Raw genomic sequence first — 18,448 nt, 5'->3', positions numbered from 1 at the left:
AACAATTATACATATTTTATATATAAATTTTTGGTTATATCTAATCATGAGCTAATTATCTTATGGTATAATACTGTAGAAAAGCGTGAAACACTTAATAATAGCCAAGCTATCAAAATGAATAAAATTTTGTCATAGTGTCTTAAAAATTTTTGTACTTCGCAGTTCTTAAAAAAAAATATGGTATTAAATATTATTAAAAATAGAAAATTAAAAAAAAATTTTCTTCGAGTTATCAATTTGAAAAAAATAATGTATTTAAGATTTAAAATAATTCTGTCTTATGTGAGTAAAAATAAGCCCATACATTACGATATTATTAAACACCTGTTTTGTTTTATAAAAAAGCAATTTTAAGATAATATATCAAAATTACAATTGTTGAAAACGTAAATAAAAAAATTAAAATTGAAAAGTATTTAATTTAAGTATTTATTAATATATTCAAAATATCATATACTTTAACATGAATTATATTTTTAAAAGAAGGTATAAGTTTTTAAGATTAGTGAATAATTTTATAATTTATTAAATTATTTTGAATTTAACTTTGATGTTTATTTTAACCACAAAAACAAGTTTAGAGGTATTTTTTTTTAATATTGTTTTTTATATAAGCTATAATTTAAGGTAAGTGTGTCGAAATATGTTTCGAATACTAGGAGTGACGACCATTTTCTCATATTGTGGGTTACATTACAAATCATATAACTATTAATACAGCAGAGTGGTAAATAAGAAACATGACCAATAAAATAAATCAAAATAAATGATTTTTAGTTAAAGAGAATAGTTTAAAAAATATGCAAAAAAACATATGGTTTTGTAAATTAATAAAAATTAAAAATAATATTATTGCTATATTTTAAGTTAAATAGATAATTTATTATGATTATTTATTGAGAAATTTAGCAGCAATTAAAAAAAAACAACTGCAAAACGTCAATGCTTATTAATTTATAGACTTAAATTTTAGTTTTTAGTGATAACTGAAACAAATGNCAAAAAACATGTGGTTTTGTAGATTAATAAAAATAATGTTATTGCCATATTTTTTGTTAAATAGATAATTTATTATAATTATTTATTGAGAAATTTAGCAGCAATTAAAAAAAAACAACTTCAAAACGTCAAGGCTTATTAATTTATAGACTTAAATTTAATTTTTAGTGATAACTAAAATAAAAGAAAACAAGTTTATAGTTTTATAGTATTTTTAGTACAATGATGACAATAAAATGATGATATAAAACTTGTTTTTGCACCTATATTAATAAATAAAATTTTATTTAGTTTTAAATAAGAGTTATTATACATTAAAAAAAAAATTAAATTTATTAAACGCTTTTATTTCTATTTTAAAAATACTTAAAAATGACGTTTTTTTAACACTAAATCAACAGAGTATTGTTATAAAATAAATAGAATTTAAATTAATCTATCATTTCAACTGTTTAACTTATTAGTTTTATTCGAAAACGTCGATTTATTAATCCAATAATGTATTGCAACATTTTCATCATGATGTATCTAACTACTAGTTTTTCAAACGCAATTCTATTCAAAAAACCACCTTTTAACGAGGTAAAACGATATTATTTAACTATTAATAAAAGTAAATTGTTAAATTTTTTCAAATTAAAAAGTTCATTTTGAGGAATATATAAATATTTATTAAGATGTAGATTAATTATTTTAAATAATTTTATCGTATATTGATATAACAAAAATTTAATACAAATTTGATTTTAGAATAAAAAAAAATTGGTAATGGTTTTATTCGAGAATCAAAATCTCACGAAAATATTAATGCAATAAATAAAATGTAGCTAATACTTTAATTTTTAACTATGGTTGCCATATCAATATAATAAAAATATTAGTGGGTTTTATATAATTATTTATTTTTTTTTACAAACAAGGAGCGCTTTTCTTTTAAATAAGAATTTTTTTAAAACTGATTTTATTATTTTTTTTTTTTGATTTAACAATTTTTATAAAAAAAAAACATTAGTACATTGGGATTACATCACAGTGTAGTCGTGGCATAGTTTGACACGTTTACATGATTAATGGTTTTTTCTTTACATTTATATGTATAATATATGAATACATTATTGTTACTTATGAAAAAATACACTGGTCTACAAAGAATTTTTACCAGGCACCAGAATATACTTTTCTAAACCCATTGAGAGACTACAGTGATGGGGTCCCTGAAATTGATTGAAGTTCTAAATAAGATAAAAATTAAATTAGTTAAAAATTATTTTCTAACTCTAATAATGAAAAAAATTCATTGCGTTTGAACATCGTACCCTAAGGGTGAAAGACACTAGTGTTAACAACAAGACAACTGTATGTTGCATTTGTCTATCAATAAAAATGGTAATTGTGGCTATTTCAAATCTCAAATTTATTTTTCTCGACTTAAAAGAAGCAAAAAATATTAAATAATTTCAACTATATATGGAATGTCAATTTTTATTTATTTAATGTTTGTGAAAATCTGTGTACTATCTTTGTAAGGTATTTTAAAATAAAATACGTAATCGAGATTTTGAACACATAAATAATATATTTTTGAGTATAGTAGCCATTTTAACCGTGAAGACAAACTAAAGTTCAAACATTTTTTTTTTATATTAAAGTATATAACATAAGCTTTAATTTAAGATATATATATATATAAGTATCAGTGTGTAATAGATATTTAGCACTTATAATTTTATTTTATTTATATTTTTATATTGATAATTTTTCTAATAAACCACATTATTATGGAAGATGATAGATATAAACACCAATACAAATATGAAACATTAACTCAAATTAGTAGAATAATAGATTGCGCACAGGTCTATTCAAGTTTCCTTGTCTAGCCAATGAGAAGGATTTGGCAATTAAAATATAAAACATTAAATCTCCCCCTCATAAAACGGGCCTATAAAAGAGCGATTTTTAGCTCATTTACCACCTCATTTTTTTTTTTTAATTTGGTCATGAAGTATCTTTGAACCAGAATATCTCGCGATTATGCTCTCTATAATTTAAAATTTTTTTATACTTGGTGTTTATTATCTAAATCTCTCGTAAGTAATGTAATTTAAATAAATAACTTAACCTTTTTATCTTTTTATTTTTAGTCTTAAATAAAAATAAAATATTAAGACGTTTAAAATTTTTATTTTGTATTTTGTGAGTTGTTCCAATTAAGAATTATTTTTAATTCTTCAATTGGAGTGTCTATTTAATAAGTGCATTTCGAAAATCTACCTTAGCACATCTAGCGGTTGAAACTGTTGTAATACAATAGTTTGTGACGTGTCACTAAGGAGATCGTAGAATGTATCTTAAATTTAAATAGATACGTGTTTGATTGATTTCACAAGATACTGATGGTTTGTTGAAATCATTACCCTAGCACATCTAGCGGTTAAAACTGTTGGTAAAACAATAGTTTGTGACGTGTCACTAGGGATTGGTTCTCATAAGCTATCTGGTTATATAAATATTTATTTTAAAAATTTTAAGGTAGATCAAGAATAACTTTTGTCAATAACAGATAAAAAGGGAAAATATTATCAATAGTTATTTAGTCACCACTCAGGACGCAACAGCTTGCGTTAAACATAACTATTTAGTTTATATTTAATACCTATAAAAAAATATAATAACAATTTAGCCATTAAGGCTTGGCGCCCAACAACTGGACACTTGCAGTTTACGTAAAAACACACAGTTTATTATTTCTATAACACACCACTAAATATTAAGAATCGTAAAATTCTTCTTCTTAATCGTTGCACGTTTCATTGTGCGTCATACAGAAGTGATTTACTTGCGATCTATATTTTACGACAAAATAGGAGTGGTCATTATATCAAAACAAAGAATTTATGATTTTATGCCATATGCTTTTTCATTTTGTAGCTAAACGAATTTCAAAACTCAGGTTAACATAATATTTATACTCATTTAATTATCCTCTCATTTCTTCTCATATAAAAAAAACTATTTATTGGATTTCACCATCCCAATATACAAAACATTAACCTACTTATATAATTCCTTTTTTTTATGACAAAATATAAATATCACATACATAGTCAATCATATATCCATTTTAACTCTCTTCTTTTTTATGACAAGTGTTTCGGGAACATTTTTAAAAGACAAGTTGAAAAAGTTAATTGTTTGTAGAAAAGTTATTATTTTGAATTGCTTCTGTGGGCATATATTAAAAAAATTGTTTCTATTTGTTTATTTGTCAAAAATTTATGGTAATTTTAAGTAAAAAAATTTAAAAAATGTTGAAAATTAGCGATTTTTAAATTTTTAATTTTTTTGGAGATTTTTTCCATACACAGGAAACGAAAGAAATAGATTCCATTTTTGAGGGAAATATCTTCGGTTAGATATGATTTGTGATCTTTTGACGTATCGTTGGAAGGACTCGGTTAGGTGAGAGCTGAGAAAAAGTGTAAGCAGATCCAAAAAAAATCAAATTAATAACTTTACAGCTTCACATAAAACCTAATATAGGGGAATTCGTCCCTTTTTCACCTCTTTCTCAATACGTCAATCTAAGTTCACTTATTTCTTATTAACACTTTCAAATAAGTTTTTGTACAAAAAGTAAAAAAAAAATAGTTTCAATTTTCAAATTTTACATAAAAATGGCAATTTTTTTTTTAACCTTAAAGTCAGTTTCACTACAAAGACAAATCCTGAGGTCATATTTTTTTTTTAAAATTAAAGTTCATTTTTAAAAAAAGATATGACAGTTTTAAGAAAAAAAATATTGAAAATAATCGATTTTTAAAATTGTAATTTTTTTAATGATTTCCTCTATTTACGGGAATGTGGGAATTTTTTTCAATTTTTGAGGGTAATGTCTATGGCTTAATAGATTTATGGGAGATAAGTGCCCCATTAATTTTCCCTCATTTACAAAAAAAATATTGTATATAAGATTTATGTTTAAATTATAAATATTTTCTTTTCTTATATTTTTATATTTGTCTTATAAAAATGACAATATTAAATTATACTAATTATTTATTTATGTAATTTACCAATAAATCATAAAGTTTTCATCGGGATTTGCTTAAGGAAATAAGAGTTGATTTTTTTTAGAATAATCCAACAATTCTATATAAATATTAAACTCTATCTACAAATTTGGCATCGATGCGTTTTTTATTAAATTGATTTTAATCAGTGTTAAGAACTGTTTTATCTAAAAATTTTAATTCATATTATTAACTCTTAATTCATATAATTCCATTATATGACCTTTAATTATTTATTTTAGAAATTGTTATTTAATGAGAAAACAAAATTTGGTTTGTCACGTTTGTTTTACAAGAATACAAAATTTACAGAATTTATGGACTTCGGTACATTTAATAGCCTAATAAGTGTTTTTAGATTGGTACATAATTTGGATGATCGTGAAATTATAACATTATTCTTTGACGAAGTTCAAAATAGTAAGTAAAACTTTAATTATGATAATAAATTTAAATTTTATTTTTAATAAATTCTGATAAATTTAATACATTTGCATATGTTTTAATTTGTATCGTTCAAGGCAATACATTATTTTGAGTTAAGATAGAGTTTAAAGTAGAAAAAACTAGAAGGAGGGACTATAGTTCCTCAAAGATGAGGGCGTTTCCGAGCAACACACACCAAATTGCAAAATAGTTTTTTTTAATTTTAAATATAATACTATAATTGAAACAAGTTGAAAACAAATATTAAAAGTAGCCAATTTATCTACACATAAAAATATGAAATGACAAATACAGAAATATAATTTATAAAATATTCAAATAACTAAATTTTATCAACAACCGTGGTAGGATCTATTAATATAACAAATGTTTATATCACCATAAATTTTTTTTCAATCACTTTGTAACCCTTAATATAATAAGTCTTTAGTTCCATATGTAGTCATGCGTTAATTACATAGTTTCTTAGTTTAAATTAAATAATTAATTAATTAAACTTTTAAATAATTAAAAAATAAACAAATAGCAATAATTATATCATGGTCAGTGTGCTTCATGTACTTATATTACCACGGTCGTATCATAAAATTATTTTCATTTCATAATTTAAGTTCTTCTATAATTATTTTTAGTTTCGATGTGAACTGAAATGGTATTAATTTTACTATGATTTGGTTTTTTTCGTGTTTCTGTTGCCAATTTTTCTCAGCTCTCACAGAACTGATTTCTTTCAATGATACGTCAAAAGATTTTTTAAGATAACTTAAGATCTTCTACCATTATTTTTTTTAAATAATTTTGAAATTTTGATCATTCAAATAAATTTCATGTATTAACGTTTTTCACTCTTCAGTGCTAAAAATTAAAGCGTCTCTTTAGCATTTTTGGATTCGACTTAAAAGGAAAACTAATGTTTTTCCAAAAAATGGTTGATATTGGAGAAAACAGAACCTTAAGTTTTTATTCGAATATAAAATATGCAATTCATGTAATAAATACATAATATACAAAAATATCGTGTTTTAGTTTTGTTTAAAATATCGTAAGTTACCAACCAATTAATTAATGAATACAAATCAGACAGATTTTGATCTCAAGTAACTATGTTTAAATATTATTGAACTAGTTACATATTTATAAAGACTATTTTTAGAATAGTTAAAACAAAAAATTACTTTGGTAGAACAACTATTAAAATTGAGGACTATTTGTTTTCAAAGGACCTCGTAGAATTCGAAAAAATTATAAAATAGATGGGACATTAACAAGTGTAATTATTTCAAAGAATAATTTTATGTTATAAAGTAACCCAATTTTATGTAACAGATACAATGTCAAATGCTGTGGTAAATAGTTATATATTTCAAGTGCTCATTATAATATCCCATCTTAATAAAACTATTTTTATATAACCATAAATGTAATGTTTGATATTTTTTAGAGAGTTATTTAAATTTCTAGGATTTCATGGAAGCTAAAACTTTATATTTGGGCCTATGGAAAAAAATGGTAGTTTCCCTATTGCATCCCGTTTTTTAATTTTATCTTTTTCAAAACGTGATTGTGTCTGCGGTAATAAAAATGAGATTACTTAAGTTATCTCTTTATTGTCGTATATAGTCGTAATGTTTCGATAAATTTACTTCAAATTCAAACTAATACTTTGTAAATACAGAATGTAATGTGTTATCAATTCATTTTTATTTAAAAGTAAAGTGGAAATATCAATAATTTTTTAAGTAATAATCACCGACTGACATTTAAATATCACTTAATGTAATTAATTTATTATAATATTATATATAATAATTTAAACGTCTTAGAAAGTATTATTAGATTTTAAAGTAATATAAAAACTATTCTCATTATAAATTATTATATATCATATTATAATAAATTAATTATATTAAGTGATATTTAAATGTCAGTCGGTGATTATTACTTATAAAATTATTGATATTTCAACTTTACTTTTAAATAAAAATGAATTGATAACACATAATTTTTACTTCAGATAAATACAAATATATGAATTTGGATCAATTTTCGAAACAAGTGAAAAAAGTTGTACAAATAATTGAGGATCGATTAAAAACTATTTATGAAAAATATCTCAACAAAGATAAAAAGATGACTACAAACGAATTAATAAAAGCTATAGATGAAACTAGTTTCAAAATCACGCAAGATAAAGCTACTAAGTTAATAAATAATGAAAGTATTGACAAACAANAATTAATAACTAAGGAAAGTATTGACAAACAAGATATCAGCTTTCAAGGTAAAATAAATATTATATATAATTTTTAAGACTTTTAGACTTTATAAGTAGAGGGGTATTATATGAGCTGGGACCCCCCTAACCCACATTTTGTGGGTTTACCCTGTCCTAGGTGGACGGGCGGTGTNTATTTCAAAAAGTTTTCATGATTCCAAGAATGATAATTTATCTGTTGTCGGGATGGCGAATGGTATCCTAATTTACTAAATTCATTTATAGCCAACCAAATGGAACCATTTGCAATAGATTCCTATATGCCATCAAATGCTATTTAATTTCACTCTTATGACNCCACCCACCACATGATGTGGGTTTATCCTGTCCTAGGTGGACGGGCGGTGTAAACAACCGGGAGGGGGATATGGTGAAAGGCATAGTCCCCTCACCCACTCACATGATGTGGGTTTACCCTGTCCTAGGTGGACGGGCGGTGTAAACAGCCGGGGGGATATGATGAACGGCATAAGGTCCCCCTTCCCATGAAAGGTTAAGAGTGAAGGGCTCTCTTATGACCGTGAATATCACACGTAATCTACATGAACACTTTTTAGAAATTACTTAATAAATTGTAATTAATAAGTAATTATAAGTTATAAATGTTTATGTGGTGAAGGAATGGGTTAGTTTACGGGGATATATGTTTTGTGATTCGCCGAGTTTATAATTGATTTTGTTACATTTAATGAATATTGTCGCATAAAAGACGGATTATTACTCGAGTAAAATTAATAGTGTTGTGACAGTTAAACGTCTTAAAAATGTTTTCTTGTGACAAGTGTGAAAAAGTGTTTGCATTCAAACATGGACTGGTACGTCATCAAAAGAGTCATGATGGTATACGATTTAAGTGTTATTTATGTCCATCTACTTTTTCNAAAAATAGAAGACCTTAAAAATTTAGCTTCTAGGTTAGCAAAATTGGAGGTTACAATTTATTGGACTAAGGCACAAGAGAGTATATGTCAACAAATAATAAATGAGAGATTAGATAGCCTTATATGACTGAATGTGTCTACAAAAAGTATGAAACATTCAAGTCGTCCAATCTCCGTTCGTGCTGTTTGTGACACATTATATAAAACCTAAAGATCCTTTTTGCTATTCACTTATTCACTAATCCTTCTTTAGCAAAGTTACTGTCATTAATTATTCCTTATAAACTTCAGTGTATTCTTTTATCTGTCTGAACACCCTTAACTCAATTTTATAAGTTTTAAAAAAATCCACTTACTTTTTGTTAAAATAATTAATACTTTTGCATTATAATAAATACGATTTTAATTAAATAATTTATTGCGATAGAATAGAAATAAATATATACATTATGAATGTGTATAAATTTATTTTATAATCAAAATTCATTTAAGTTAACCTGAATGAAAAATATTGCTAAAATTTCTATAAATATATAATTTGCTATCTTACTTTTAACTAGTTAATGCATAACAATTTAAATAAAAATAAAAATTGTGATAATGGAACTAGTAGGGTAAGATAGAGGATTCACGTACCTCCCTGACCGTCCAAGTCCAGCAAGAAATGACTGACTAATGTGTTTGTTGCCGCCGCCGTATAAAACTCTCGTTTAATTACTTATTAATATACACGGCCTCCGCCACAATCACATATACGCAATATTTATATTATTATTTCTAGCTGAGGTTCTGCCCCAGAGTCCTACCAGCCTCTTCGGGCTGTTATCATAAGTAGACCACTGATTCCGGTAGGGGTACCCAGCTACACCTGGCACGATAAGAGTTTTGCAGAAAAAATATTACAACAAAATAGGTGTAACAATAATATATTATTAAAATCGGGAAAATTCAAAAAGCGAATATAGTAAAATGTATTGGGTATAAAGTTGACGTTTGTTAATGAGATATTCCCTTTAGGCCTATTCAAAAATTATTTTAGGAGGGCATTTAATATTTTTTACTTTGTTAAACTTGTTATAGAATTTTTTTTGCTAAAAATTGAAGTAATGAAGGAAAAAAGGACATTAAGTCCTTATTTATTAGAAGTTGCCTAAAAAAATATTGATAGCGCTGGTTCAAGGGGGGCCCATATCTCCCTTAAATACACCCCTGGTATACACAAAAATTATTAAATTCTAATTGTCGTAACTCAAAATTATTAATAAAAAATATAAAAAAAATATTAAAGGAAAAAGGGTCAGAATGATTATTTTTGTTGGAATTAAAAAAATGAAAGTGAGAGTTACTTTTGTTTCGGGGTGTAATTCGAGGGTCATAAAATAACAATGTAAAAAAATCTTACCTGTTAAATTCTCTGGTTCTTATAATTATCCTTAGTGATGATATCGGTGTAAATGATAAATAAATACACAAGTTTAGATTTTTAGTTCACAAATTAACACATAAAATTTCGACAATGACGATCACGACGTTCGCACAACTTAATGCGGACCACGAAATGAACAGCCAGGTGCAAGGATTTGCTCTGGCTTTTTATAATATTTTTTTTTCCATCAAAAATCGTCACTGTCGAATTTTTAGTATAATTGTTTATTGATAAATAAGCATAAAACACAGAGATCAATACAGATGAATAGAACATGAATTATTTTGACATTTACATATGTAACAATAACATGTTTTTTTACAAGTAAGACGAAAATTAATACAATGCATTTAACTATTAATAGTAAAATAACAAAGATGACAAAAATAATATATAGATTTTCTTTTGGTGAGTGAGGATTTTAAAAGTAATTATTAATTGATTTATAACCGAACCGCATACACTACAATGTAACCAAACAGTGTGAGTTTTTTGACTATTTCTCTTAAATGTTTATCTAAGTTTTGTTCGAAAAGGATCATGTCTTTGTAAGAATATAATGTATAATGAAACAAGTTAAAATGGACCATTTCTATTGATAGAAGTGGTGACTATTTGAAATGAAAAAAGAATATACTAATAAACACTAAAAAGATAGCATTGTTGAGTACATGAACAGGGTATTTTAGTGTTGTCCCGTATAAATAATAGTGACGATTATATTACGACATTCGCCTTGATTTTTTTAAATGTTGTGTCCTCACAACTGAAATACAATAGCGGATTAGAAAGGTGAGATGAAAGTTAATGTTATATGATAAAAATTGATATAAGGAACATGTTTGAAAATTATAAATGTATTTCTGTTTGAAATGATATGTAAGAGAGCATAGTATGTAATCGTTATGATCGAAGGAAAAAAAATGCTTAAATATAAAAAATAGTAAATATTGAATAAGTAAAAATTTAAATCATGAGTAAAATGATAATAATAATGTGTGAATATAGTATAATATAATAGTGATTCTTTGATAATAATAATGTGATTATGATATTATATAATAGTAAGTATAATAATGATAATGCTGATAATAATAATAATCATAATAATAATAATGATAATAATGATAATAATAATGATAATGAATATATAAAAGATATAGTTAATAATTAATAATGAGTAATTTGGATAAATATCCATTTTTAATTATTGTTATAAGAATGACATATATGAGTAAATATTTTATATCAGTGAATAATAATACATAGTATATTAATAAATGATACAAAATACATATAATAAGTAGTGATATAATCTAATATTCAATATGATATTTATTAGTTCAGTGTTTTTATGATAAAGTATGTGTATAAGTAAAAAAATATTTGTAGTGTTTTGAGTTGTGTGATTTGATAGTAGTTATAACGTTATTAGTAGTGTCGTATTTTTACAACACGTTATTAATTCTTATTTTTTTTTTATAACAAAAACAGATTAAAAATCTGTACGCCGAGTAAGGCAAATAATTTATATATAATAAGAATAGTAAATTTTTAATGAATCAGAAGTTGTATTCGAGGACCGTTGTGTTCTCTCCATACGTAGTAATAGCCACTAAAATAATAAGTTCAGTCGTTTTTCATTCTTTTATAATTTTGGTCTTTGTAATTTATGTGTATTGCAATTTGGTTCTGTATGATTATAAAACTGCTATTCAATGGAAATCTATGATTCATCTTTGTTGTAGGACTTCGTAGTTTATAGTAACTGTCTTATGAAGTCATGATTATACAAATTTAATACATTTTAATAATACAAATATATTTATTTTAATAGTTTGCAGTATATATATTGTATGAGCTCTTAATTCTTTAGTTATACTGATAATGTGAATTCTATAGTATTCATCTGGGGCATCGTTGAACTAATTATTTTATCACCATTACTAGTATGAATTGTTTTTTCTTCATTCAAAATGCTCGTATGTTTTTTATAATGATTTGAAATAGTTGAAACTTGCTTTACAATTTTTTATACAAAATTGTTAGTTTTATAAGCTAATTACAAAATTATAATTAATGATTATACAATGATTAAATTTTAAAACATTAAATTGTTACATCCAGACATGGAGTGAATAAATATAGAACAGCATTATTAATATTTCATAAGCTTATTTATATAATATAATAATTTTGCTTTAGCATTATTTGTATATTTATGAGTATTTAAAAATTATGTAGAAGTGATATGTAATATAATGTGCAATATATATTTATCTTAAAAGTTAATAAATTAGAAATTTATTGTTATAAACATTTTTTTTTTATTTTTATTTAGTAACAAAGTTATTTCTATTTTGACCGATTGATCAACAATTGTCTAAAATTTTTAATCTCCAGGGTCAAAAATAATAATGACATGCTTAATGCAATTAATTTTCATGGTGAATTTAACAAAAGATTCTGAGTAATTTTTAAAAAACCAATAATATTAATTTAAAGAAATATGAAATATATTTTTTATATGTAAAATATTTCTTCTAAAGTTAGGTAAAATGTTAAGAATATTTTTTATAAAAGAAGTTAAGATAATATTACAAAGTGAAGATTTTTCTAATAAAGATGAATTTATTTTAATAAATGTGTATTGAAAAGGTATATTATTTAAATTGTGTGCTATTTTCGTAGTGTTATGAATGTTATGATTATAATTAAAAAGTATTTTAAATCAATCTGTTAAGTTCACATATATTTGTATAAGTTTATAAATTAATACAATTAAGATAAAATACTGGAAATTTTCTATTGCCTTTAATAGATCTATTTTTCTTTTAACTAAAGACTGATTTAGTTTAATTCTCTCATTTATATTTTCATCTGGAATAACTAAGCAATTAGAATATAAATTATTGGCTTTAATTAATGTTGATGTTGCAAAATTATATGATGTGTTTGTTATAATATTTTTATCTATTTGTTTGTTTAGCTCTAATTTATCTGAATTTCGAAAGATAAAATTCTTTATTAAACTTTCGTCGCGTGGTGCTTTAATTTTAAAGATATCTTTTTATTGTGAATTATTGTATTGTATTAACATTTTAGGAACTTTTTTGTGTTCAGTGTTTATGAAATGAAATGAAATGACATGCTCTTTGATCATATATTAGAATTTTTGTCTGTAATTTTGACTATTATTACATTTAAAATTAAACAATCGAATTTTTTTCTATTATGTAATAATCAATAAATGACACATCATTTTTGGTGATATTTTTATCATAAAATTCTATACTTAATTGATCACAATTTAAAATACTGGTATTGAAGTTTTATTATGTAAAGTTATTGTGTCATTGGGCGGGTCTGATGAAAATTGCAAACCTTAAGTCCTAAAACCCAGGCGTTTTTCTCGAAAACAGTCGAAATTTTAAAACGCTCGTGGGCGAGCGGCAAACATTTTCCGACTTTCGCCAAAAATTTTCCAGGAGTCTGGTGCCCGAGTACTTTCTTTGAAAAAAAAATTTTTGAATATCCGACCACGCTAATTAATTTTTTCAGAAAAGCGTTTTTTCATTGTTCTATTATATAATAAAGTGAGTACTATCGTAATCGCTATTAATGAGTAAGCGTTACACTAGCCACGATTGTCTTTTGTTATAATTCAAAAATATAAATAAAAAAAGTAAAAAGTTTATAAAATATAAATGATGAAAATGAGCGATGAATGATGGGTATAGTGAGAACCTGATGTTGTGGTTCTATCGGGGTCGTATGGTTCGAGGGTTTAGAACAATAAAGACAAGTAGATATGAAGAAATAAAAGCATGTCCTCTTTCTTGAGGAATATGAGCTAATAAATTTGTAAACACCTTTAATAGGACACTGAGGTAACGGGGCGGTAATCCGACCCTCGAATACCCAGTCGAAGTGTCTATTAATATAATCAGATACACATTAGGTTTTTAAACTCTTTTTAGGCACGGGGCGGTAATCCGACCCTCGAGACCCTGTAATGTGTATATGTAGCAGGTGTGAACAAACTAGCAAAATAGCTCTTGATATTAAAAGGAGATTATAGATCTATTGCTTTATCGTTCTTTACTCAGATTATTAACTTTATATAAATGGAATAATATAAATTGACTTACCTTCGTATTTTGTAATGTCCAAGAAGATAAATGAAGTATTTACCAGAAATGCCAATTTTTATTCAATATTATTTGTTTATGGTAATAATGTCTTTATAGATCAAAATAAGTTTTAAACATAAATAAAGTAAACAAAATAAAATAACTCAAACGGCAGCACGGGGCCGTGATCAAAATGTAATAGCAAGAGTAGTTTGTAGGAAATAACTACTTACTGGAGTTGTGGCTCTAGCAATAGCTCTCTCGCTCTCTGGCTTTTTTAATGGATATCAGTGCTTTTTATAGTACTAAAAAGGTACCCCCATATCCAGGGATATTGCCGTTTGTGTTATTCATGATTATATTTTATTGTTTTAAAGTATACATTACATGATAATTATATTGATAGCATAGTTAATAATAGATGAGTTGACATATATGTATATAATAAGAAATTGTGTTGAACATTGTATTTGTTATGACAGATAAATTATTTGTTTGTTTACAAGTTATTTAAAATACAGATTATACTTTCTTTATTGATAATTGTGAGATGCGTAATGCAAAGTATTAAGCATATCACGACACTTTTCTGCATTCGTTATTGTGTATTGTTGGGAACACGGAGTAGGCTGTAAAAACGATTATTTAATTTTGAGCTTATATGTATTTAATTAATTCATTATTAATGGATGTAACTGGTGGTTGTTTGGAATGAAAGCTAAACAAATGTAATGAAAAGTTAAAAAACAAAAATGATGTGGTGACTCAAAATACTCTTTCTATCGATGATCTGGGGGTCTATTTTTGAATCGTCCGTTCACAAACGTATACGTTCANTATATTTTTGAATCGTCCGTTCACAAACGTATACGTTCAGATTTTGTTTTGTGTGGGAACAATAAAAAACGTTTGTTTACATCGGATGATTAGAACCATCTGATAGCGAACGGTCAAACATATTTAGCTAAAATATAATTTTTAATTAAAATCGTTATAATTAATTAAATTTATTAAACAAATCAATTATTCGTAGAAGTAGCTATAATCGGAAATAGGGGAGCTAAGGCCCCCAAGTTTTGAATGACATCCCCTAATTCACTTAGGAACATAAAAAAAAACCCAGCACAGGGGGTCGCGGCACAGTGGTGACGTGGTATAGATGGATCAAGTATAATGATATCTGACAGTGATTAAAATCACTATAAAAAAAAACGCTTCGATGCAAATCTTTAGATAGTGTTTAATTTTAAAAAATTGGTGGATTATTCCAAAAGCTTCATAAACTGCTAGTTCCNACATTTTTGTATTGTTTGGTTTAATTATGAATTTCTTGATTTATTATTACAAAAATATAATATAGTCTATTATTTGTAAACCTAGAAGTAGAACACTTTTGTAATGTTTAGATTAAATGTAATTCCCCGAATTATTCTTACTAGATCTTTAAGTAATATTTATAAAAATTTTTGAAAATGATTACTATATGAATTTTATAAAAAGAAAAAGAATATATTTTAGTATATAACACGAAATGGAATGAATTTAAAAGGGGGAGAAAGAGAAGACCTCGGGAGTACCGAAGGTAATCTCTTTCCGCGTGATACTTTGTGAATTTAAGTTTTCATTTTGTGTATTATTTATTTATCCGGTTTTTAAGTGTATCAATATTTTATATAATTTTACTTTGATAGATTATATCTTTATTAACTACATTTTGCGTTATTATTGAACTATTATAACTATAATTTAGAACAAAAAGATTGTTCTATATTTAAATACAACAGTATTAATATATATATTTATAATATTCAATTCTTATACTAAATCAACCACTAGTTGATCATAAAATATTATTATTAAAATTTTTTAAGTATATTTATGTGTGTATTTTATGTTATCATATTTAAAAGAATAAGTTGATATTTTTAACATTTATTATTTATATCTTATAACATTACATTTATACTTAAATTTCATGGGCCTCTCACATTAAATTCGAGGTCAAATACAGCGTATCTTTTTGAAAAAATATACTTTTAGTAATTAACACAAATTATATTTTAAATATTAAATGAATTTATATATTATATACTTATAAAAGTATTTATTTATTAAATGCAGAATGCAGTAATAGTAATTTTTTTGCTAATAACATAAGTATATATTTAAATACTTAATAAAATATTAACTGATATAGCTTGTAAATTTAATACAATAAGAAAATAAATATCATAAAATATGGTAGTGGGTAATGAATGTTTGGAGGAAATACACAACAACTAAAGGAAAGTTAATATCTATATGACACTTTAAAACATTATTATGATAATAGTTATATTATGGCTAAAATTTTAGCTAATAATTGTTTGGTCTATTTTATGACCCAATTAATAAATAATAAAATTTATGGACTTTCATAGTTATGGATAGCATGAGTTGTAGTCTGTATAAATCTTATTCACATGTACATTGTAAATATAATTATTTATTTATAGTGGTCTTTTACGCCTATTGTATGAACACGCACAGAAAAAAGTAATATACAAGNTATTGTATGAACACGCACAGAAAAAAGTAATATACAAGGTGTTAGTAAATTCAATGTCACGAATAATAGGTGATATTCACCATTCTTTGTAGTGGACTGTATTTTTTTTATAATGATAGAAAGAGAAGGAATTCAACATGTAAGTTAAATAAGTATGATTTAACTATTTCATAGTATAATAGTAATTAATTACTAATTAGATAAATAATAATAATAGGACCTGAATATAGTATTTAATATAATTTCTTACCTAACTATGTACAATTGATTAATTCACATTCATTAAACACTTTATTGGCCAATAGGTCACAATACTTTTTTTAACAAATTCTTTATACTTATATCAATATATTTGTCTTGTCGGCTCACAAAAGTAAATTGTTTCTTGACAACTTAATAATGTAATGTCTTGACGACTTACAAGTATAAAGGAAGAAGAATAACACACAAAAAAAAGAAGGTTGAATAGAACTAAATTATGTCTTGACGAATTACAAAAATAAACTATGTTTTGACGACTCTGTTCACGATGTACCTATATCTACCTTATATCTAGTATTATGTACAGTTCAAAGGTGATAAATAAATGTTAACCATTATCTATGAAGATTAATGCTTATTTTGTTACAATTAATACAATTTTATTGTATTATTTATCCGTAAAATTCGTGTTTGGGATTCTGCGTTTTATTTTTACAAAAACATAAAGTGACTCAAAAAAGTTTTTTTTGTGTATTGTTCTAATTCATAATGTCAAATGTTGTGGTAAATAGTTATATACTTCAAGTGCTCATTATAATATCTCATGTTAATATAATTATTTTTATTACTAATAAAATTGATATTACCATTTTACTTTTATATAAAAATGAATTAATAACGCATAATTTTTACTTCAAAAGAAATAGATTGCTGAAATAAGATTAATATTTAAAACAAGTGACAAAAGTTGTAAAATTATTCAAGCATCGATTAAATATTGCTTACAAAAATTATCTCAACCAAAATAAAATGATGACTATCTTTATTTTCTGAATTTATTTATAGCCAACCCCAAAATGGAACCATTTGCAAAAGATTCCCATATGCTATCAAATGATATATTAGAAAATTAATTTTGGTTCTTTATCCAGAAAAACCAAGCCATATGGCTAAAATGTATCAAAAATGTGAATTATTTAAAAGAGAAATTATTTGAATTATTTGAAATGTGAAAATTTTGAATTATACCAGTTAAAAAACTGATATTTGTCGTAACATGGTCAATGCTTTGCATTACGCATCTTACAATTATTAATGTAAAATGTATAATCTGTATTTTAAATAACTTGTAAACAAACAAATAATTTATCTGTCATAACACATACGATGTTCAACACAATTTCTTATTATTTATGTATATATATATACAGGGTGATTTTTTTATCATAACCCACTCAATTAGTTGCAGAATAATAATAATTTAAACATTTTTTTTTTTTATTATTTTTAGTTACACATTATTCTTGAATTTTTAACTATGTAATACTTTTTAAGTTCATCCCTTATGCCTTGGAAGGGGGTCAACTTTGTTTTTTTAAATGGTAACACATATTTTTAATTTAATAAAATGTTTGAGTTTTTAATTTAATAGTAAATGGCATTTGAATTTTTAATATAACTT

At 24.7% G+C, this 18,448-nt stretch overlaps 1 protein-coding gene across 4 annotated transcripts in view; it reads left to right on the top strand.

The window, feature by feature from the left end:
• Positions 1-18,448, top strand: part of LOC126896166 (uncharacterized) — a 41,415-nt gene that overhangs the window by 19,967 nt on the left and 3,000 nt on the right. For 2 of the 4 annotated variants that reach the window (XM_050668696.1, XM_050668699.1), the window contains exon 5: positions 8,728-9,132. The exons of the other annotated variants lie outside the window; for them this stretch is intronic. In XM_050668696.1, the coding sequence (XP_050524653.1) occupies positions 8,728-8,805 (78 nt within the window). In that variant the 3' untranslated portion in view covers positions 8,806-9,132. Of the gene's footprint in view, positions 1-8,727; positions 9,133-18,448 lie in introns of those variants that run through there. 4 annotated transcript variants of the gene reach the window in all.

The sequence above is a fragment of the Daktulosphaira vitifoliae genome, unplaced genomic scaffold (assembly GCF_025091365.1).
Source record: "Daktulosphaira vitifoliae isolate Bord-2020 unplaced genomic scaffold, ASM2509136v1 Scaffold_1, whole genome shotgun sequence".
Taxonomy (NCBI): domain Eukaryota; kingdom Metazoa; phylum Arthropoda; class Insecta; order Hemiptera; family Phylloxeridae; genus Daktulosphaira; species Daktulosphaira vitifoliae.
The sequence above is the reverse complement of the archived record's forward strand: the minus strand, read 5'-3'. Positions and strand labels throughout refer to the sequence as shown.